General features: G+C 52.7%; 1 protein-coding gene and 1 long non-coding RNA gene across 3 annotated transcripts; one reads left to right on the top strand and one right to left on the bottom strand.

Annotated features, from left to right (window-relative positions):
* The first annotated feature begins 289 nt into the window (after nt 1-289).
* Nucleotides 290-17953, top strand: LOC125317861. The gene is made up of 6 exons (XR_007200207.1): nt 290-2452; nt 3217-3431; nt 8007-8095; nt 16186-16259; nt 17413-17529; nt 17793-17953. It is a non-coding gene; the product is annotated as an uncharacterized LOC125317861 (long non-coding RNA).
* On the bottom strand, nt 11144-23135 carry ACER1 (alkaline ceramidase 1). 2 transcript variants are annotated; one of them, XM_048287992.1, is made up of 7 exons: nt 23055-23135; nt 21112-21214; nt 14897-15011; nt 14382-14520; nt 13234-13371; nt 12420-12557; nt 11144-11757 (listed from the first exon to the last, which is right to left on the bottom strand). In XM_048287992.1, exons 2-7 carry the CDS (start codon nt 21202-21204, stop codon nt 11589-11591), a joined length of 792 nt encoding a protein of 263 aa, XP_048143949.1. In that variant the 5' UTR covers nt 21205-21214; nt 23055-23135; the 3' UTR covers nt 11144-11588. The 2 variants fall into 2 exon arrangements, with proteins under 2 accessions (XP_048143949.1, XP_048143950.1); XM_048287993.1 differs by lacking the exon at nt 23055-23135 and adding an exon at nt 21335-22120.
* Between the last annotated feature and the right edge of the window lie 562 nt (nt 23136-23697).

The raw sequence follows: 23697 nt of genomic DNA, 5'->3' as shown, positions 1-23697 counted from the left end.
CCTCATCAGAGTCCTCGGTGGTTACGTGCTCCCAGGGCTGAATATTTCCTGGGAATGTCTTCGTCTTTTCCAAGCTTGCTGTTGCTCTGCTGAATTTCCACCTTGTGCAAGAGATGTTGTTCAGACACACCAGACCATGAGCTTTTTCCTGAAAAATTGCCTGTTACTTCCTCTGAAACATCATTAGAATTTGCTTTTTGTTTTAATTTCCCTCAATGGCAATTTTCTCGTGCCTTTATTTTTGCCCAGCCTGGTGTTAATGGTTGTTTTTGTGCTCTCCCAGTGCAGGACACAGCTGCCTTCCCACTTCTGGATTGGACACAGGTCTCTCCTCCGGCTTTCAGGGGCAGGATCTGAGCAAGAGCTTGGACACTTCCAAGATAGGAAACCCAGAGCCAAGTGCCTCAGCTTCCACATGCATGCTGGCAGCCCAATAATTGGGTATTAAACCACATTTTACTGAACAATTTGGAGTGTCCCATTTGGGGTAAGCACCAGCTGGTGCTCCAAGCGCTCTGCTGGGACAAGCAGTTTGGAGCTGGACTTTGCTGATCCCCGTGGATCCCTTCCAACTCAGGATATTCGATGAAGTGGCGTGAATGGATTAATTTAAAATGTGCTGGGGTGGCTCTTTACATTCAACTGTGAAAACACTCAAGGAGAGAAATTCCTAGAACCAGCCTTTGCTCCGCTAGCAGTTCCCAGCCTGAACCGTTTCCAGCGCAACCACTGATCAAACCTACCCCGGTTTTCTTTTCAAGCTCCCCTCAAACAGAAAAAAAAAATCACAGCCAAGGGTAGAAAATTTGCCAGGCTCTTTGGGAGCGTGTTGGGAGTTTCGGGTGCTGGGGACGCCGGAGCCAGCAGCCATCCAGGCTTCTCCAAACTCCTAATTTTGCAGGGAGATCTCAAGCTAACGAGCTGTCAGCCGAGTGCCTTCGCACCCGAGGCAGCCGTGGGCTGAGCTCCTGGTTCTTTATACCTATTCCAGCAACTTCTGGGCTTTGCAATAAGCGTCTGCAAATCCAATTAGCGTCTTTCTTTGTGGCACTGGATGCTGGCAGAGATCCGCTGTGCTGCTGCCATCTACAGTAGGGCCAGTGCCAATGGATAAGAAACAGCTCTGATTTGCATATTCAAATATGCAAATGAGACGCGACAGCTCTCCTTCATTTTTGTTTGGGTTTTATTTTTTAATTTTTCTTTCCAGACTCTTGCCTCAAAGATCCTTGTCTTGGACTGAAAGGTGTGTGTTTAATCTGGCTTGGCCCATGGTAGGAGACCATGCCAAGGGCTGGTTCTGTCCCGTGAGAGTTGGGGATGATGGAAAATAAAGTGGAAAAAAGACTTTGCACTGCGCTTATCCCTGTCTTGGCCAGGGATGGGAAAGATTTCAGGGGTGTTTTCCCAGGTTCCAGCCCTGGGAAAGGACAACACGTTCTTTCTCTCTCCTGCCTGTGCACACCACGGATGCTTTACAGGCCGAACGTGGCTGTTCCTGGGGAGTGTGAGTAAAGGGGCGTTGAGATGAGTCCTGGTGCTCCAGTGGGGAAGGTCCGGACAGAGCAGCCCTCACTCAGGTGTCCCCAGTCACCAGACTGTCAGGAGCTGTGGCAGAGCCCACCCCGGCTCTTGGGATGATCTGAGGAGCAGGCAACTGCAGACAAAACTGCTCCTCGAGGCACCTCTTCCCTCCCCCTGGCTCCCTTTCTCTGCAGGAACACAGCACTGACCCCCCAAACACACACACACAGGGCCCCCCACCCTCCCCAGCAGCCCCTCCAGACCGTTCTCATGCAGCCTGAGATGCCTGAATTGCTCATTTTTCAGCAAAAGTTCTTTCCTGTACGTTTAGCATCCCTCACTGCGAGGTGGGCTGTACATCAACTGCACATCGACTGCAAGTCCCTGTCATGGTTTTGTATGTCTGTGCTTGTGGCTTGCCCTTCCTGTCTCTGGAGAAACAAGTTTGTTTCACTGTTTTTCATATTCATTATTATTTTCTCATTACTAATTTAGTTGCAGCCTTCCCTGCTTCCACTCTTGCACTGAAGACCATGACTTCTGTGGTCAGTCTGGGCTCTGAGTGGCTTGGGCACCAGCCAGGGAACAAGCAAGGCTGATTCCAGCACGGAAAGAATCAGGCAATGTAGAAAAACGGTCATCTTGTAATAGCTCTAAAGGATTTAAAGATTAAGACACAAACCTCACATTTGAACGGGGTTTCTCTGAGAAAATTCACTCTTCCACTTTGTGCCCATGTGCAACGTGCCTGAGTGGAAGGATTCTCAAGTTCTGGATGTCAGTGACTTCACTGCCTTCTCTTACAGCTGCAAAGTGATTACAGTGGTCTTCACCCACTTCTGCAAAGCACATCCCATGAGCCAAGTGCTCGGTGGTGTTCCCAAGATGAACAAATCTGCAGCTGAAACCCAGAAATGGTGATATTTAGGTAAGAAGGGGCAGAGATCTTTCTCCTGGAGTGGACCAAGGCTTTGCTAACAGCACCGTCATGTCCTTGTGTGCAGCCTTGGAAAATGTCCTGAACCTGAAGCTGAGAAAGGATTTGGTTTCTCTGGGGGGGGCCTGGGCACTGCTCTGGTCTGTGTCTGGCACAGGGTCACCTCAGGGTGACAGGGAGAAGCTGTGAGTGAGGGGTGAGTGAGGGCTGCAGCCACACCGGCTCCTGGTTTGTTAATCAACACTGGGATCCCTGCAGGGAATCCTGTGCCTGTTCCAATCAGCTGTTAACCCCAGCAGTGTTTATTCTTCTAAAAAATGATTTTCTTTTGCCTGTTGTCTGCCTTCTCCTTCTGCAGTTCACACTCCACACTGCAGTGTTCACAGAACATATTTAACACTGGTGTAGTGTAGCAAAAGCCCAGATTGTTAATAACCAAAAACTCTGATTGCCAAAAAGATACTCCTAGCAACTACTAGCTGCATCTGGGAAAAATTACAGACAGCTTGGAAATTCTTTAGTTCCTTATTAATGAAGGACTTTGTGAAAAAAACCCAACCCACACTGTAATACAGTTTAGCTTAACTAAGTTCTTTTGTGCCCGAGGAAAATCTAAATTATAGCATGCTATAGCTACTGAAAAATGCAGAAGGATTTAAATGTACAATAACCCTCCAAACCAGAAGGAAGAGGGAAAATTTTCTTAGTAAGTGGGAACACAATGAGAATTTATTTTATTCTTTCTGGGTATTTAGTGCTGGTGAAAAGAGCCAGATGAATAGTCCCAAACACGTCACGTCCCTCGCAGATGCAACATGGGCAGCACAAGCGTCCTCGAACTGCCCCGCCAACGTGATCCAGTTCTGAATGAGCAGCACCAGCTTTCTGGGGGAGAAAGGAGCCTGTCACCATTCAGCCCCTGACCCCTCTGCTCCAGCCTGTTAATGAAGGGGCCTCATTAACACCAAAGGTGAGGTTGGCATTATAATGCGCCGCTGAAGTGACACCCATCAATGCTCGGGGGCTGGCTATTGAGGTGAGGGCACCTTCCCCTTGTGCTCTGCACACAGGGGTCAGCTTTGGCCAAGTGATGTAACGGCCTGGTGGTGCCAGAGCTGGCCACACCTGCCACAGGGAGAATTTCCCTGGCTGGATTTGTCCCAGGCTGAATGCAAACTGCTGGCACGAGGACAGCTGGAGAAGATGGGCCCAGGCACTTCATGTGGCCACTGGAGCAAACACAATCGTGGGACAATAGGAGGAAGGGAGATTCACTGCTGAAATCGGTGTCTGCTCTGCACAGGGTGGCTTTTGGCTGCTGCCTAAGTCTTTGAAAGGTGCTCATCTGCATGCTCAGAGAGAGGCCACCTTGTGACTGGGGACTGTCACCCTCAGCAGGGTGACCTTTAGGCCACTGAAAAATACCAGATGGGGGAAAAAATAGCTTGAAAAATAGAACATGACAGAAGGAGATCAGTAGGGAAGTCTGACCAGCACCAAAGAGCCTGTTCTGAGTTGTGCTCTGGACTGAGGAGCCCACAAAGTGAGTAGGGATTGCTATCCCACATTACCTGGAGCAGCTGTGGCTGCCCCATCCCAAAGCCAGGTTGGACAGGGCTTGGAGCACCCTGGGATAGTGGAAGGTGTCCCTGCCCATGGCAGGGGTGGGACTGGATGGGCTTTAAGGTCCCTCCAACCCAAACCATTCCATGATTCTATGATTCTACAAGTACACTGAGATAGAAGCTCTCCCAAGGCACTCCCAGTGCTTGGAGATTCCTAGGGCTCTAATGTGGCACTCCAGTGGCTGCACACTCATGCTTACCCTGGTTCTGAGCATTCTGAGCTCTTCTCCTGTTGTGTGGAGCCTTCTCCTCTTGCATCTGGTGGTCCTGCCTATTTCCAACCCCAGTAATTCAGCCTGGTGGCTTTGAGAGCAACTGGCCTTTTCCAAGGGCAGTGGATCCCCAGCTCAGTGGTGTGTGATGCTCTCTGCACTCAGAGCACATTGTGAGACAAAACCAGAGCTCCTGGAGCTGTTTTTCAGAGCCTGTAGCATTCCCAGGCTCAGCCTGGAGAAAAGGAGGCTCAGGGGGGACCTTCTGGTTCTGCACGACTCCCTGACAGGAGGGTGCTCTGCTCCCAGGGAACAGGGACAGGACAAAAAACCAGCCTCACGTTGGTCCAGGGGAGGTTTATGTTGGATACTGGGAAAATCTCTTCACAGAAAGGGTTGTAAAGCACTGGAATGGGCTGCCCAGGGCAGTGGTGGAATCACCACTGCTGGAAGTGTTCAAAAAACTGTGGATATGGCCCCAGGGGACATGGTTTAACTGGTGGTGCTGCTGGGTTGGTGGTTGGACTCAATGATCTGAACCATTGTGATTGATTCTGTGATTGTATGAAACTATTAAGAATTTCTGATTTTTTTGTGGATTCTGGGTCAGCTGCTCCCATGACAGATTCCACTAAACTATTTTTCTGGAATGGTGTAAAAAGAGCTTTCACCTGTCTGCACAGCAACTGCAGGAGGGGTTGCCACATATGCAAATGTATGCAAACCACCCCTGCTCTACCTGGTTCAGGTACGATACCAGCTGAGATAGTGCCCCACGCTGCAGTGGGGGCTATGCCAACGTGCTGTGACTCAGGGCGTTTGGCTGGCCCTACCATGCTGAAATTCAGCCCACTGAAACTTCAGCTTTATCACTGCCATCATTACCTGTGAGACAGGAGTGCCCCTGATTGCAGCAAAACCATTTTTTAGCAGCGTGGCACATCTCGAACACCCTGGAGCTGGATTTTGTTGCATAAAAGCACAGCCAGTGCAGTTCCAAGGGAGTCAGGCTGGAATATAAAGTGACAAACGCATGTGACAAACGTTGTTTTGACCAACACAGGGAGGACTGAGAGTTGTCGCTGTGGAGGCAGAGCTGTAACAAATTCTTTCTCTTTGTTACTCAGCCATCAAATAAGGCAGGTAATACCCTCTGATGAGTGAATCCACTGCACTTATAAACTTATAAATCATCAATATTTGAGCTGGATGGAGGATACAAACAATGTGGGCACATTTCATGCAATTTTGGTAAACATTGCAGGTGCAGGCCACTTGGTTTGGGTGCCTGGGCATTTTTATAGGCCAGGAGATCTATTTTAAATACGTGTGAAATGTGTCACGAAACATCTGACATATGTGGGAAACATATTCCTGCACCGTCTGGGCAGCGTGTGAGGTCGCTGGGGAACAGCTTGAAAACAGCAATCATTTGCATATGGATATAGAGTTATTTATTTGGTGACACCATCCCAGGGGAAGAGGGGCACGGCCCAGGTCTCTGTAGGTCACGGGCAATGTCAGGGATGTCGGACTTGTGAGGAGTAAAATTGTGAGAGCAAATACAAATGGCTGAAGTGTTTGTGCCTGGAAACTTTTATTTGATCCTCATAACAAAGTTTTGTGGAGGGTAAGAGGCAAAAAGAGGAAAATAATGTTATTTCTGACCCTTTGCTCTGTAGTATTTTAATCATTAAGAGTCATAGAATCACAGAATATCCCAAATTGGAAGAGACCCACAAGGATCATCAGTCCAACCCCTGGTCCTGCACAGACACCCCAGCAATCCCACCCTGCGCATCCCTGAGAGCGTTTGAGTTGGAAGGGACCTTAAAGATCATCTGATTCCAAATCTTAATTAGAATTAATCTATATCTCTGTCTGCCTGTAAGGATGGTAAATGTTATTTAATGTTACATGGGTAAATCGTGAAGCCTGATAGGATGATTCATGATGAACAACACATGCAACTTGTTGCCATTTTTGCTCTATTTCACAGATTTGGGTTTGATTTCACTTGTCAGTGCTCTGGTGGATGTTAATACTTGGCAATATTAGGATAGCAAACAGCAAAATCTCACATATATTAATTCTTGCATTTTCACACGACAGATCTTCATTGATTAATTTTTAAATTGGTCCCAGAAAGCACTTAGTGAGATATTGCAATTTGCACTTTATTGGCATTACATGGCACTATTCCTGGCTCCAGCTCAGCAAAATATATTCTTAAGTGTAAGTAAGTGCCATTGATATCGATGGAATTATTCATATTCTTAAAATTAAACATATGCTTAAACATTTCAGTGAGCTGAGACAGCTGGTCTCTTGTTGAAGGCCTATCTAAATAAATGCAGCATCTACTGCAGATGGTGAAATTTATAACCCCATGCACAACTTAATGTTGAATATTTCAGCGTTTCGGGTAAAACTTCGTCATTTGTTAAGTACTTGTGCCAGTGAAGCAAAGTGTGACATTTCAGGACAGTCCAGTTTTACGTTTGAACACATCTGTGAAGAACCACTGCAGAACTGAGCTCATGAACAGGGACAGGAGCGACTGAGTGTTCGCAGAAAGTGAGCAAAAAAAAAAAGTGGAGACTGACCCTAATTGAAACCACGTTTTGAGCTGTAATGGGAAGGCACAGAAAAATTAATCCTTCCATTTTAGGTATTTTGATAGCAGCCATTAGTAGAGAGTTGAAGTTATTCGAACCACTTTGCCAGACAGAAGGGAGCTGCTTGTTTTTCTTCTGCCAGCAGCAGTGGGAATGTCTTCCCAAGTGGAACCAAACCATGGGGGTTTATAGAAACAGCCAAAGAGATTATTTGATCTTTTGATTAAAACCTCATTTTTTGGTCAACTGGTTTATTTGCCTAGGTAATGGCTGTGCTTTTCCTTCCCCACATCTCCGTGATCCCTGGTCAAACCCAGCCCTGGCTGTGGGTGCAGCTCAGACAGAAGGACACAGGCAGGGACCTCGACACCCTGCAAAAACAGTGACAGAGTATTCCTTGGAATATAGTGACAGTATTCCCTGTCAGCTAGTCAGGACCTGAAGCTTCCACCTTTCCAGAACAGCCACCAATATCTGGGAAATCCTGGCATTTATGGTTAATTTTGTCTTCTAAGAAAAGTGGCCAGCAAGGATGTAGGGAAAACACTGGGGGGCAGGAAAATAAAGGAATATCTTTCCTAGCAGTTCTGAAGTGGCTGGGACAGGATTGCTGGATTCAGAGTTGGAAATCCTGTGTCAAACCTCAAAAGTTACACTCAGAGTTGAAAGGACAAGACTTTTAAAAGGAATAATTCTTGGAGCTTCTCTCTTTCCTTCCTGGGTTTCTCAGCCCTTTGTGTTCATGGTTTCAAACTTTTGACTGCAGACACAGGAGATTAAAACTAAACATAAAATCAAAGCTGAATCAATGTTGGTTTCACATGACTCCAGCAGAAGGCTCCTTAAATCAGTCCTGAAGATTGCCAGGCTGTCACCAAAATCCCAGGACTTTGAAACATTCCCTGTTTCAAAACTACCCCGTCCTTTCTCTCTGAGACACTTAACAAATAAAGATCTTTTCCAAAAGGCATAAGTGACACTCTGGTGAAGCAATTTCTTTTCCTGGCATTGCTAAGAGCAGGGACCGAGTTATTATTAATTACTTTTGCATTATTTATGCAGGTCCATGAATGTGCAATATCTTTTACAGATAAATCACTCTGCCTTGAAAAGTTTCCAGTCTGCGAGCCAAATCCTGGGAATCTGAAACAGCGGGAGGCAACTGGTGCAGCAGAACAGGTAAATGTTAATCCCCAATGCTGCAGGACTGGTGCCTTATCAAGGTTTTTCTTTCATTTGTGTTGCAATTGCACCAAATAGACTCAACTGATGCTGTTGTTTCCCAACCTCTTTAATCTGGCATCAGCTGACAGGAGCAGCCTTCATCCTCTTCCTCATTCCCTCTCCTCCTCTTGCTTCTCTTTTTTGTGGTTTATGCAGCCACATGGAGAACCAAAGCAGGGGAACGATGTGGCAAAAATAAGGAGAGGTTTCTTTCTGGCCAGTCCAGCCCAGCCCCCTGAGCACCGGGGTTTGCAGGCCCTCCTGCCCTGCCTTGTTTTCCAGTGCTGAGCTGGTGTCACACCCGTCACACCCACACGGCCGCGGGTCCCGGGGCACAGGGAACCCTCACAACTCCCCAGGGTGTCGAGAAGGGGCCACTGCTGCCTCTCACCCTCTGAGGACTCCCCCATTCCCTGTTCTGGCCATCCTTGCAGGACCCCTGGCAGTTTTTAGTGGTGTTTCTCAGCTCTGCCCCACAAGCTGCAGCCGTGGCTCCCCGGCAGGAAGGACAGAGCATCCCCAGCAGCTCGGGGACCTTTTGGAGGTGCAGACCCAGCCTCAGATAACCCTGTGCAGCCCTGGGGATTTCCAGACCACCGTCACACGCTGGTTTCAGGGCTGCTTTGCTTTCTCAGGCTGCAGCTTGGAGCAGGAGGCCCTGCCTCGGGCGCTGCCGCCCTTTTAAAGCTGCTTTGTGGGTTTCTTTTCTTCTCTCTCTCTCTCTTTTTTTTTTTTTTTTTCCCCCAGGTTCCCAGGGCTGGGGATTCAGCTTCTGGCCTCATCCAGAAATCCCCGAGGGTTTCAGATCCCCACGAGGCCTCTCAATGTCTTGATCTGCTTGAATAGGCATTTTTAACGCGGCCCCGGCTGTCATCGGGGCCTGTTACAGTCACTCAACTGCAGCAACATTGTTCTCCAGGCAGCAGCGCCGGGGACACCTCCCTTATTTCCATACTGCACGGGGGGATTTGGCCACTGGGCCGAGCATCCCACCGGGGCTCGGTGGCCGGAGGTGGCCAATTAGCCCCGCTCGCCCACGGCCCGGCCCTTCATCCCCTCGGCCGCTCTCAGCATCTCCGGCCCGCGGGGCTGCTGGCGCCTGTCCATCTCGGCGGGTCCTGCCGGAGGTGAAGGTGACCCCCTTTTCCTGTGCCAGGGGCTCCCTGGCAACGCCGCCTTTTCTTTGGAAGCGGCCTCCTCCACCCCCTGACGGGGCTCGGGGCTGTGAAAGCCCCGCTGCACTTTTGAACTTGCTGCCGGCGCGTTCAGTGGCTGCGCGGGGCAGCGGCGGCGGCGGGGCCGGGCCCAGCGGGGACCCGGTGCAATTGCCCAGAAGTTATTAATAGGCTGAGGAAGAATGTGATGGGCCGGGGAAAGGGTGAGGAGGGGGAAGAGCGACAGGGAGGGTCAGCGAAAGGGAGACGGGGTGATGAGGGGAGAGGTGGGAGTGGGGGCACGAAGGGGAGACAAAGAGGCGGAGAGACGAGGTGGGCACCAGCACGGGCAGACAGGGGCATGCACAGGCTGGAGATGCGAGTTCCCAGCGCCCTGCACCTTGTGCAGCTGTCTCATGGGTGGCCGTGCTGCAGGAGAGGTGTCTGAGCCCGGTGCTGGGGGATGGAGAGGACGGAGGGACCAGGCCTGGGAGTCCAGTCCTTGGCAAGGCATCCCTCTCCCAGGATGAAATATTGCTCGGGGTTCATGAGCCAAATTTGCCATCTAGTGGCCCCGGGGACCATTGCAAGAGGGAGCGACGAGGCAGCCGCGGCCGTGGGAGAAAGCACTGCCCATCACCTTCTCCTCAGAGACAAACCCCTGAGTGCTCCTGCTTTTGCTTTGCTCGCAGGGGCCCAAAAGTGGTCCCTGGAGTGACATTACTCTGGTGTGGCTGCGTTGCAGGGAGCCAACCTCAGCCACCCTGCCAGACTTGGTGCTCCCCACAGACAGTCCCTGCGGGCTGGGCCAGGACTCAGACCCACCAAAAGGCTCATCTTGTCACAGTGAGCAGCAAGGTTTAGGGAACAGGAGAGTGTCCCATAGCTGTGAGAGCAATTGTGGAGACAGCCTGGAAAGCACAGCAGTGTCTTTTTCTGAGGCTCCTGCAAAGGTAACAGCATTTCTATTTAATGTCACAGAATCCTAGAATCCCAGAATATCCTGAGCTGGAAGGGACCCTCAGGGATCATCAGTGCAGCCCCTGGCCCTGCACAGACACCCCAACAACCCCAGCCTGGGCATCCCTGAGAGCGCTGTCCAAACGCTCCTGCAGCTCTGGCAGCCTCGGGGCCGGGCCCATTCCCTGGGGAGCCTGGGCAGTGCCCAGCAGCCTCGGGGGGAAGAACCTTTCCCTGAGCTCCATGCCCAGCCCTGACCCAGCTCCAGCCGTTCCCTGGGCTCCTGTCCCTGTCCCAGAGCAGAGCTCAGCCCCTGCCCCTCCGCCTCCCCTCGGGAGGAGCTGCAGCCCCCAGGAGCCTCCCCTCAGTCTCCTCTGCTGCAGCTGAACGAGCCAAGTGCCCTCAGCCGCTCCTCAGACCCTTCCCCAGCTCCGTGTCCCTCCTTTGGACACTCTCCAACAGCTTTGGATCCTTCTGATCTTATGGTGCCCAGAGTGCTCCCAGCACTGGAGGTGAGGCTGCCCCAGTGCAGAGCAGAGCGGGACAATCCCCTCCTTCAGCCAGCTTTGACCATCCTGGCTCCTTACCTCATCTTGCCCCCAGACAGCCCTTCCAGAAAGCAGAGGAGTCTCCAAGTTACCTTTGTGGCCTTTGGAGACTGTCAGAGCCGGGGAGGAACAAGGGTCACTGGGGGTTGAGGAGGGGGAAGAGCGTGGGGCAGAGCACCCCTGGCCCTGGGCTAGCAGAGCCTCTTTTGGGCTGTCACCCAGGATTTCTCTTTATAAACAGCTCTCCCTAAGTCAGAGAGCTTTGGCCGCCCTGTCTGTGGGAGTGACTAGCAGATAAGAGGATGTGGTGCAGTCAGAGGAAAAAAAAGCTTCAGTATAAGTCAGTGTCCACAGCTTTAATGCACAGCTCTCCTGAGCAAGACCACATATATCAATAAATAGAGTTAATAATAATAATTAGAGCAGCCCCAACAAACCCAGCTGTCACCAGTTTGGCTTCAGTGTTCTCCTCTGTGCCCTTGTCAGCAAGGGGTGCTGGTGCTTGACTAACACAGAGGACACAGAAGCAGCACCGTGTCCCTCCCCTCCTCGTGGGGATCTGCTGGAGGAAAATCTCCAGCTCCTTGAACACCAGTCTGGGCAGAGCCTTCCAAGGCACCTGTGGGCTCTCACTCTGCTTCATGCCCAGCATCAGGAGGCCTCAGCTGCTCCCTGCCCCCTCCGCTACCATGCTGCCCCTGCCCGAGGAACAGGAACGCAGCCGAGATATTCCCTGTGTGAGCATCACACACCCCGCGCCCCAGGGAGGCCTGAGGGCACCCAGCTCTAGCACTGCTTGTGGGGCTCCTCCAGGGTGACGTAGGGCACCACGACAGGCCACGAGTCGCTGGGCCAGTATTCCAGCTTCGGCTTGAACGAGGGCATCTCGTAGCTGACGTTGAAGTAGATGACCAGTGGGCAGCAGTACAGCAGGGACATGGCTATCAGCACGTGCCTGCCAAGGAAACCAAAAAGCTGTGTTGGACAGGGGGAGCTTTGCCTGCTGCCATGGTCACCCTGAGGCTGCAGCCTCCAAAGGTCCCATGAGGGCTGCAGGGAGCATGGGTCCTGCAGGGTTTGTGCCTACAGGGAAATCCAGGCAGAGCTCCGTGAGCTGGGCTGGGGACAATTCCTGGTGCAGAGGGGCTGAGGTGACACAGGGGACTCACTCCAACCATTCCCTGTTTCCTGGCTGAGTTGTCTGTCCCAGCCATCCCAGTGCTTTTTGAGGATGGATCTGAGTGTGCAGCACTTGGACAGGCCCAAACAAAGCCCTGCTTTTCAGTTTGGCTGTTAAAATATCCCCAAGGACATTGCACTTCACACAGCACCCTGGGAGCAGCCACGGCCCTTTGAGACCCAGCTGCCCACCTGGGGGGACTCCTGGAACAATTTCCCTTGCAAAACAGTGCTTGGCTGGTGTGGAGGAGGAGAGGGACATGAAACAGTGGTTAGGGCTGAATCCTTGGGCTGAGCGAGGAGCAGCACCAATAGTGACAGGAAAGGGGCAGAGGGTGGGGAAATAATGCAGCTGAGTGTCTCATCTCAGCTGCTGTTCCTCTGCCCCGGACATTTCAGCCCTGGAAATGTTTGGGCTGGGGTTCCTGGAGCCCTTACCAGAAGCTGTGGAAGTAGGGGAAGTTGATGGCCTGCCAGAGCCAGCAGAGCCACCGGTCACTGATCCAGCTGGTGATGGCCAGTGCCCACCACATCACCATGACCGCGGCCATCCGGTGAACCCGCTTGTCATTGCACCTGGAAGACACAGCGAGGGACAAGGAGCAGAGTAATCGTGTTGGAAGGAAAGGGAGTTTTAAAGAGGGCTGGTTCCTGCCTGCACATGCAGCAGCGCAAACCCCAGCAAGTTCCTTTGGGAGAGGATTCCTCAGAATTGCACAGGAACAGGGCAAGTGCGGCTCTGGGTGTGAGGATGATGCTGGGAAATGCCAGGGCACTCTTGTCTTTGTCTCCAGATCCTGGTGGGTTCTCCCAGCCCCACACTAGTTCCCAAATGCCCCACAAAGGGGAAGGAGCTGCAGAGATGGCAGCTGAGGGGGAGAATTATGGAATCGTAGAACTGTAAAGGTTGGAAGTGACCTTTAAGATCGTCACATCCAACTGTTAACCCAGCACCACCACCATGTTCAGCACTAAGCACTGTCCTCAAGTGCCACATCCATAGGCTTTTTGGAAACTTCCAGGGATGATGCCTCCACCGTGGTCCCATGGATTGTCCCCACTCTGCACGGCCACCTGGGCCAGGTGCCCTTCTTGTACCCCACTGCCCACAGTCCTGCCTGGGCCTCTGCCTGGTCCCTCCCCAGTACACGTGGCTGCTGAAGACTCAGGCTCAATTCACTGTTGTGGACAGAGTCACTGCCCAACAGGAGCACAGCTGGACCTGCAGGTAACCCCTGAGCCCCCTCCTTACTTCTTGAGCTCCCGCCAGGTCAGGTAGAGCAGGTGGAAGGCGATGCAGTTGAGCGCGTAGGCATTGAGGGTCGGCTTGACGAACGACATCAAGGTGCTGATCACGGTGGTGGTACCAGTCAGCCAGAAGAAATGCCTCCTGAGGGGAATTGGGGTGAGTGTCAGTGCCCCCAGGGCTCACAGGACGGGAGGGTAAGGATGGGAAAGATCCTGCTCCTGTCCTGAGAGGGGAAAAACTTCTCCAGCACCTCCTGTCTGTTTGCACTAGGCTGACCTCAGTGTCTATGGGGTCCTGGCAGGAAGGCTGAGGCAGCAGCCCCCAGTGGGTCCATGACAGACCCGAAGCACAGCCCAGAAGGCGGCTCCTGCACTTCCATGGTGATGCCAGGGCTGAGGCAAAGGCTCTACACAGGCAAGGGCTGCCAGGCAGGACTGTGCAAACACACGGATTTGGGCTCGCTGAGCAACAATAGGGCTCAGAGGGGCCTTTCACATGCAAATCCCTTCTCAAGACCCTTCTCTCTCCCCCTGCCACGTCTCCACGGTGAACTCCTGGTGACCTCCTGTTCGGCATGGGAAGAGCAGATTTGGAGCAGGTCTTTGCAAGGCTTCTAACCCGGCTGGCTCCAGCCAGGAGGGGACATCCTCTGAGTAAAGCCCTGCTGGGTTCCCATTTCTGCTGGTCCATACTCTCCCAGTGTCCCCATCCTTTCTGCTGAGCTCCTCCAGCCCAGCCAGCCCTCCTTGAAATGAGGGGTGTAACCAGCTTGTCCTATGAGAAACCCCCTCAGCCTTCAGGGAAAGCTCTCTGCAGATGGCAGAGGATGCTGGAACAGATTGACAGCACGAGTGATTGAATGGTAATGTTCAGGAACATTTCATTTCCTAATTGATTTTGAAATTCTCCATGCAAAGCTTCCTCTGCAGTGACACAAACACAAACATCTCCAGCTGAGAGGAGCCCAGCACAGGAGGGTTTTGATTTTTCCTCTGTCAGCACCAAAAGAAGGAGGACCTGGTCCTAAAGCCCTTCAGTGACCTCAGAGTTGACTCCTTGCAGGGGAATCGGGGGATCTATGGGTCACACACCTCAGTGTCAGTGACCCATCCTTCCCCTCAGAGCCTGCACTGTGTCCCTCTGGCTCATACCTGGTCTTGATGCACTTGGGGAAGTAACACTGTGGGTACCAGAAGGAATAAGCCACAGCCAGCGTCCAGAGGATGGAGAGCTCATCCAAGAGCTGTCCCACGTAGCTCAGGGTCATGTGGAAGTACATGGAGAAGAGACCTGCAAGGAGCAAGGACACCTTGAGATGGCAAAGCTCCATCCAACTTGAGATGGCAAAGTTCCATCCTCCCACAAGCCCTGGGAGGTTCTTGGGGGGCCATTTCTGAAGATACACCATTCCTGAAGAGCAGGGCATGGATTTTGGTGTTCAAGGAGGCCAGACTGAGTCAGTCCACTCACACCGTGGGGATTTACGGGGCTGGAAGCTGCATATCCACAGCTGGCAGGAACCATGGGCTGCAGGCTTCAAACAGACCTGACTGCTTGGTTGCCCACCCACAGGTTTTCCCTGTGCTTTGGCCACTGAGACCCTCCAAAGGTCTCATGTTGGGTACTTTGGCAACCTGTCTGATCTTCCCACAGCCCTGGCACCCACCTACGAGGAGGAGCAGCCCCGAGACGAAGTAGAGGGGCACGGCCCTCTTCTGGCAGTACTGCCGGTTCAGGTACAGCAGCGCAGGAGACAGGATGAAGAAGCTCACATTGCTGATCTGGAAAACAAGAGGCACACTCAGCTCCTTGCACGGTCCTGGGCAAGCCCCATCCCACCTCGTGCCTCAGTGTCTCGGTGTGTGAGGATCCTGATCACCAGTGGAGAGCCTCGTGTGGAAGCAGGGGTTGCTCCTGGCACAGGGAGAGGGCAGAGGGGTTTCTCCAGAAGCCAGGCTGGAGCTGGCAGGGAGGCTCTTGCTGTGACAGCAGTGGCTGCAGACACCTCTGCTCTCGCTCTGGGGCCAGCAAGCCCAGGCTGAGCTGCTGTGTCCCTTTTGGGTGATGCTGGTTTATCTTCAGCTGCCCAGTGCCTCCAACAACTCCTCTGTTTGCAGCCATCTCCCTCTCCTGTCAACCCAGACCCTCCAGGAGCTGCAGGGATGGCTCCTGACCCTTCCAGCCAGCAGTGATTCCCCTGAGAGGGCTTGGAAGGGTGTGAGGAGCTCGGCCAGCACAGCAAGGCATGGTCAGCAAAACATCCTGAACTGGAAATGGGTGTGGTGGAGAGCAGCAGGACATCAGGAGGTGGGAACAGGCAGGAGCGAGGTGACATCCTGTGGTGTCAGGTGTGAAGCCACCTGGCCTGGGGAAGGGAGGTGTTCTGGACACTGGTAATTACATGAGGTCATAAACCTCCTCTGAACACACCTGGCAAATGAACACAGAGGAATTATTCTGCTCTGGTTTCCAACGCTGCAAAATTTCTTCTCTGATGGACTTGGATTTGTCTGGGGTGGAGGGGATGGCTCTGGGGCTCAACCTCTTGCTGGACTGGCTGAAGGTGCCAGTGCTTCAGGGAGAGGAGATGCTGATGGGCCAAATGTGGGAGCTGGAGAGGACCAGCGAGTGCCCTAACCTGGACCTGTCTGCTGGGCCAGGCCCCCTCCCCCCTGCAGCACAGGGGAGGGAAACCTGAGCTAATTTAATTGCCCTCTGTGGCTTCTTACCCTCCCTTTTTCACCTGACTTTGCAAGCTCAGGGAAGGGATATCACCGGGGAACGCGGCCTCCCCAGGGAAAATCGTTCTTGCTTATGAAAGGTTGGGATTGTGGTGCTGCATTTACCTGCCAGACAGCTCTTTGGGGCTCTGGAGCCATCTGCTGAGTGCCATTTGGCAAACCACCAGGGTGACTTTTATCTCAGCCTCACAATCCTTTTCCTTTCATCTCCCAGCTCGATGCTGACCCAGACCCCACGCCTGGAATTTGGCATCCACAGCTGGAGCCTCCCCCCCTCAGCAGCACCAGGTAAACGGCAAAATCAGTGCTGGGCTTGTGGTGTCCCCTGGGATCCCCGTTTATGGTAACAGGGCTGCAAATCACTGGGATGTTGTCATCTCTCTGGAACACACCCTCTGGTATTCCAGAGGGAAACACAATTCACGCCTAATGTGAGGTCTCTATTCCCTTAAACACCGCAGATTCATCTTGATTTTCACTAAGGCCTCCATGAGACAAGTTGATGCTCCCATTAGCAGCAGTTCTCAGGCCGAATGGATCGGTTTTCCATAGGTGCTTAGAGCCAAATCCAGGCCTATTCCCACTCCAGCCATGAAAGAGAAGTGCTGCTCCCACTTGCACCCTCGAGGTCAAATTGTTCAGAAACGACCGAGAAATCAAACCATGTGTTCAAGCGACGACTACGCTTCAAACATTTCTTTTCCCGTGAAATGATTAAGGAGGCTTTTGGAAGGCAGGCAGGGATAGCAAGGAGAGGGAAAACGCTTGGGGAAAAGGCAGGAGAGTGCAAGTGCCAGCACGCACGGCAGTGAGGAAACTGCGGGAGAGCTCCGGATCCCTGAGCACCGGGCATTGCAACAGTGCCATTAATTACATGATAGCTGCGTTATCACTTCATTAATTCAGGACGAGATGTGCAAGATCAGATAGCAGAGGGGAGGGATAGCCGGGGGAACCGTGCCAACAGGGTCAGGAAGATAACAGGGATTCCTTGCAGAGCAGCCAAGCTGGGAGCTTAGGGGACAGCTCCCACCCCCGTGGGGGACACGGGGTTTTCATCACTCGTCGGTTCCAAGCCCTGATTTGTAAACGCTGACTTTCTGTCTTCCTTCTAGGATGTGGCAAGCTCCATCTCAGATGTGGGTAGGAGGGTTTTGCTCCCAGTACACCCATTAGCAGTTTTTCTGGAGTTTCTGCTCAGGCTGGGACCCTCCAGCAGAGGTTCTATTTAAACCTCTCTGGTCACCTGGTCACGCTGGCCAGGAGGCAGCAGCTCCCTCTGCCCGGGGTGGCGGGGAGATAAGGGAGTGGTGATGGAGCCAAGGTGTGACAGGACATGTGAGAACCCCCCTGCCTGAGCTCCCAGCCTGTCCCACTCCTCAGCAAGTGTGAGTTATTGCTCCAGGTGCCTCAGCTGAGCCCAACTATTTGCTTTTACCAGGAGAGAAGTGAGACTGGGATCAGCAACACGGCTCTAATCCTGATAGGATCACCCAGAAGAGCCCAACTTGTGCAACTCCAGCCCGGGGCGGAGGGACAGAACCTTCACCTGTGACAGGTGAGACCAGCCTCTGATATGGATTGAGGCAGGAGATGCTGCTTTGAGCACAGCAGCAGAGGCCTGGGCTGCTCCTCACTCCAGCCAGGCACTTTCTGCAGTGGAAGGAGATTCCTGCAGGGCTCACAGCAGTGAGTTCATTCTCACTCAAAGTGAACGAGCTTTAGCTGACAGAGGAGCCCACAGGGCCAGAGGGAGAGTGAACACCTCTGAGGCTCTCCAGACCTGTGCAGCAAGTTCCTAAAGCCAGGTCTGTGTTACAGGGGACAAGGCTGCAGGTCCTGACATCACAGTGCCAGTGCTTTGGGGCAGGAAGCAGCAGTCTGGGGAGTGTTTGCAGCGTGCTGGGCTGGACTCCTGAGCACAGCCTTCTGGGCAGGTAAGAGAGCCATGGGATTAGTTAGAGTGTGAGAGGGCCAGGACACCCCACACAGCCCTGCCACTGCCACTGAGCCCTGCTCTGGTGGATCTGCACCCTTTGTTTCACCACTTGAAGCATCCAGGAGCTCTGGTGTGCAGCAGTGTCAGAGCTGCTGCAGAGACACTGCTGAGGTGTGGGTGTCATTACCAGCACCCTGGATCAGTCATTTCAGCAAAGAAACGAGGGTAGAAAGACAAGTCCCTGACTGATGACCCTCCTGGAGCACAATTCTGCTCTCCCCCGAGCAGCCAGAAGACAATAAATTTCTGGGTCACTGAGTCACTATAAATAGAGCTTTGTTGCTGAACTGCATCCAGCCATGAGCCACCATGTATTATTAGGTACTTAAAGGTACTGTTTACATTCTTTTCTCATACCCCTGGTGCTTATTTCTAATAAAAAGCATCCAAGCCAAGCAGGCCTGAGAGAGTGTGGCTGGCACAGAGCAATCCCCAGCAGCACATTTGCTTCTGCTGGCACACAGCTGCTCTGCTCCAGCTCTGGGCAGGGCTGGGGAGAAGACATTGAGGAGGATGCTCTGTGAGGAAACCCTGCTGATTTAGTGATCCAGGAGGCTTGGGAAGGAGCTGGCTGGCTTCCCAGCTAGTCTAAAACTCTGGAAAATTGACACTGAGGTAAATATTGGTATAATGAATTCAGGGCGGGCCCGTAAAGCTTCCTGCAGAGAAGCAGCAATCTGAATATGGGGAACAAATTAATGGGGAGAAGATGCAGGCTGTTAAATTCACACCTGGGATAGTGCCCTGAACCCCAGCTGGATCTGCAGGATGCAGCCAGCAGGGACAGCTACAGATCTCAGCCTGGTCAGATTTCTATAATCCCCCCTTTAGGGCACATCACAAAGAACCTGATCCTGGGGTAGATCCCAGAGCAGGAAGGGGGGGTCCCTGCTCTGCTGCAGGGGGTGAGAGCCAGGCAGTGCCAGCCGAGGATGGGACCCAGGCAGTGCCAGCCAGGCTGTGCAGGCTGAGGAAGGGGTGATGCCCATGTCAGTGAGGCTCCTGCCCACTTTTGGTGGCAAGGTCTGGCCCTGAGCACACTGCAGTCTCGGGGCTGTTGTCAGAAGCTCAGATAAGGGCAGGTTTTAGGAGGGTTTGCTCCTCTGCCACCCCTTGTCTGGACAGGAGGTCACCTGCCAGCCCAAGGCAGGCAGCTGGCATGGCAGGGTTAGATTCCTGCTGCTCAGGAATCACATCCTAAGACACAGGCTGCAGAAATGTTTCCCTCCCTTCCTGCGCAGGCACTCTGCTGATCTCCTGAGCCTGGCAAAAAGGACATGATAAGAAGCTTTTTCTCTGCTGAGGAAGAGGTTCCCAGTGTTACATAGAGGAGACAAGGGAAAGTCCAACCACTGGAAAAAAATCCTGCAGGGTTTGCTTGTCCACATCCCTCTGTCCCTCTGTGTCGCACTCATTTTTATCTGCATGGAATCATCCATTGGAGAGGTTTTCCTCTCCTGGAGGAAAGCTGTGCCTGAGTCCCACACAGTGAGAATTCATCCCAACAAGCCCAGTGGTGTGGTATGGAAACCTGGGAGGTGGCTGTGGCTCCTCCATCCAGGGCTGGGCACCTGGGTAAGATTTTCAGGAATAGCCACAGAATTTAGAAAGCTGTGCCACAAAATGGCCCAGGCAGCTGAGAGTTAATGTTTTATGGGAATTAAGAGGGCCTACAAGAGTTAGTCCTGCACCTGGCCACACCAATGGGTGTCCAGCAGAGGAGTTGGACACAGAAGTGCTTTTGAAAGCTCCTGAGATAGCTGTTGGTGTGATAAGGATTCCGAGCTCTTTGCCAGTCTGGGTGTAAACGGTGTCTCAGCTCCAAAGACGTTTAAAAAATGCTGCCTTAGGTACCAAACTTATGAGGCAAATTTATCTCCTGGAAGGAATTCAGACCAAACCCAAAACTTTCGCTTTCAGGCTTTGTGCTCTTGGTGGAACTCAGCCCCTCTCCAGTGTTAGCACAGAGGCTTTGGGCACTTCCAGCTGCATTTAGAATGGTTTGGGTTGGAAGGGACCTTAAAGATCATCTCCTTCCACCCCTTGCCATGTGCAGGGGTATGTTCCACTCAACCAGGTTGCTCCAAGCCCTGAGGTCTGAGATGCTGATGTGAGCATTGAGTGATTTCTGTATCTCCTTGCTCATTATGCCCTGCTCTGCACCTCTGAGCCCATGCAGCAGCAGCAGTAAACAGCAAACAACACAAAACACACAGCTGGATGCCACAGGGAAGCAGGATTTGGGCTGGACTGGCAGATCTTTCTTTGTTGAGTGCCTCAAAGAGCAGTGACTACACACAGCCCCCTCCTCTGACACCCTGGCTGGGCAATTAGAGCCTGCAGGACTTGGGCTGGGGAATTATCGTTATTAGAGGTAATTTATTAAAAGCAGGAAATGCTTTAAAAAAAGAGGAAGAGCCATTTCCATGAGAACAAGAACTTCTAGTGTTAGACAGTAATTGCCAAAAGTTGTAAACAAGGCCTGTGGAAGGCTGTAAATCCACATGCCTCACACCCCTGAGAGCCTTTAATTGCTCCGAGGGAGCAGGACATGCTTCGAGAGGCCGCTTATCTCACAGTGCTCTGCAGGCAGATATGGATGCTCCAGCCATGGCACTGGCACTGGATGCAGCCTGGGTGATAAAGGATCACGGGAGGTGAAACTGGCTCATGCACCAGCTTCCCTCTGCGCTGAGTTCCGGATTCCCAGCCTGCCTGACACGGTTCATGGAAGTGCTGCCTCTCGTTTTGCCACTCCTGTACATTTAGCTCGAGTATATGAGCCCTGTGTGGGACTTACCCCGCTTGGCAGCAGAGCTGCAGGACTGGTATAACAGGATCTCACAGATCTGGGCTGCGAAGGAGCTCTGCCAGAGTTTTCTCACTGGCAATCAACCCCACAGACACACCACAAGCACAGCACGTTTTGGGGAGAGACAGTTGTAAGTTGTAAGTTTTCAGTTGTAAGTCCCGTGATTTACCTGAAGCTCAGAACACGCTCCCCATATCAGCACCCTCCAGCACCAGGAAGTTCAAAGGAGTGAGGAGAAGGAAAGGAAACAGGGATATCCCATCCTATGTGGATCCCAAAAGCATCTCCTGGGTGCTTGGAGCCGGCCCCAGCCTCCCTCAGCCACTCACGGTGTTGTAGTACTCGGCAATCACCGCCGAGCGCACGAAGTTGCTCTCACACCAATCCACCTCAGCACTCTGGTAGGAAAATATGCTCGGCATCGTCGGGCACCTTGGGGAAAGGAGAGGAGCAGGTCAGTGGTGTGCACGGGGAGGGGAAGGGAAGGCTGCACACCCAAAGGCGACCCCGCTCCTCACGCGTGTGGCGCCAGCCAACCCAGCACAGCCTTACCCAGCTACCAAGGACTCATCCTCTTCCCAACACACATCCTGTTGCAGAACAGTTCTTCTCTCCCCTCGATGCAGGAGTTGCAAATCGCCCCAGAAAATGCTCTCAGACTCTGAGGGTGGTCACTGAGCCATGGCATTAACACCTCTCGTCAGGTGCCGTTGCTGCCACACGGCGCTTCCCCATTTCAGCCCAGTCCTTGTCACCCCGTCTTCTCCCTTCTCCTCACTTTCTTTATGACTCAGACCTTCCTGCCAGGAGGACTTCCCTGTGCTCTGAGTTACCTCTGGGGAGTGGACAACCCTACAGAGGTTGGTGCTCATTGGCTCTGTTCTCCGCAGTCGTTCCTCAGCATCTTCCCGAGGGCTGGAACTCAGCTCATGGGAGCTCAGCCCAGGAGCACCAGCACAGACCCTGGGCATTACTGGAGTCCTGGGGCACTGGGAGCACTGGGAGGTGCCTCTTCACTCTGAACTGGATTTCACTTGGAGTGCACTCCCCAGCAATCTCCATCCTGATTTCCCAGTGACAGGGATCGCAGTTTGACACCTCCAGCGGGTTCTCCTCTGCCAGACCTGGCCTCTGGTAGTGGCAGAAGCTGCAGCTACAAATGGAATTCCAAAAAATAAAGATAGTCTAACCTTCTGCCTGGTTTTCTTCCCCCTGTTAAAGACTTTCCTGTCCTCATTGCTTCTCAGCACTCTTTCATTAATTTGAAAAATCAGAAGTTCTGATCCTATTTTGATCAGAAGTTTCCTATTTGGTGGGGGTTTTTTTCAGATCCTTGAGACTTTAGAGCTGCTTTTGAAGATGGGCGCCAACTTCAGAGGCATCTGGAAGCACCACCAAACCCACAGTAGCTGGATTTTTGGTACAAAACAGAGACAGAAATTCCCTGGAGCTGAGCAGTTCTGCCCCTGGATGTGGACCCATCCATGCTGCTCCAGCTCTGCAGAGTGAGCAGGTTTGGGGTGACACCAGGCAGGTGCTGAGGTGACACCGCTTCAGTGGCATCTCTGAGCTCCCGAGGCACTGGTGGCAAACAGCTTTCTTTGCTTCTCTTTGAAAGTCTTTTCAGCTCTAATGCAGGGAAGGGAGGTTTATCCCAAACCCACTCATCAGCTGATGTTCTTGAGGAGAAACTCCCTGTTTGCAGCGGGGTGAGATGAGCCAGCACCATGCCCAGCAGTCCCCGTGGGTGTGCAGCAGGGTGAGGCTCCCACAGCTTCCTCTGCCTCCCTGAACTCCCGAGCAGTTCAAAGGGAGAAAACACAGGAGGGTGACACCAATGAGCTCTTCTGCAGCTCCTGCTCCGACCAGACAAACCGACTCGGGGGTGAACCTCCACTGTGCCTTTAGAACTGCAAGTTAATGATGGCATCTCCTTAATCCCAGCTGGCTGCTTCCCAGAGGAGCTGAGATCACAGCTACAGCAGGCAAATAAAATCGGCGGCAGGCAGAAGGATTTGAAGGCTGACTCTTGGTGCTGCGTTTCCATGTGCTCCTTCACACCACAGGGACTCTCCTCATCCCTCATCGCTTCTACAGCGAGGCAAGGTGAAAAAAGAATCGGACCCAGGATGGCAAATCCCACCTCATGGCTGAAGAGATGCCAGTTGAGAGATGGTGAAGGGATGGGGAGACAGAAGAAGGAGCAGAGAAATGGAAGCAGTGATGGAGCACCCAGCACTGGCTGCTCGTGTCTCCTCCCAGCCTGGCTTACCTGTGATCCCTGGATGGACCAGCACTGCTTCCACACGCTCCAGGAGCTCCAAGGTTTCCAGCAAAGCTGGAGCAGCAACCTGCCCTGCTGCTCTAGCTCCGAAGGAGTGCCCACAGTGTGAGCTCACCGCCAGCAGCCGCCAGAAAATCCCCTCGCTCTGTCCCTAGGGAAAGCTTTGGGATGGGACAGGAGCCATGTGCACCCTCCAGGCAAAGCTGGGCCCCCACAGGAAACATATTGGCTGGAGGGGTTTATATCCATGCCCCTGGATGGGCAGGGGCAAGGAGGCAGGGCAGGGAAGTGTGAGCTGGAAGGGTTGGAAGAGCGGGGTGGAAATGCAGCCTGAAATCATCGGTGTGCCCCCGGGCAGGTTCTCGGCGCAGGCGCACGCACCTGGTGCTGCCCCTGCTTCTCCCAGGGGAGGGAACATCCACACAAACTCCCTTGCACTTGGAGAACACCCAACACGATGATTTTCACCAAAAAGTGCGGAGCAAGGTGATGCTGCCTCTTTCAGGATTTAAATTCAAGCCACTTCTCAACTTTTTCCCAATGTTTTGTTGTCAAAAAGAATGTTGTTATCAAATCTCACTCCTTCTAGCCTTTCTTTTTTCTGGTATTTAGTTAAAGAACTTTCTGAACA

Source organism: Corvus hawaiiensis, chromosome 28, assembly GCF_020740725.1.
Source record: "Corvus hawaiiensis isolate bCorHaw1 chromosome 28, bCorHaw1.pri.cur, whole genome shotgun sequence".
NCBI classification, from domain to species: Eukaryota; Metazoa; Chordata; class Aves; order Passeriformes; family Corvidae; genus Corvus; species Corvus hawaiiensis.
This window is presented reverse-complemented; position numbering and strand designations above follow the sequence as displayed.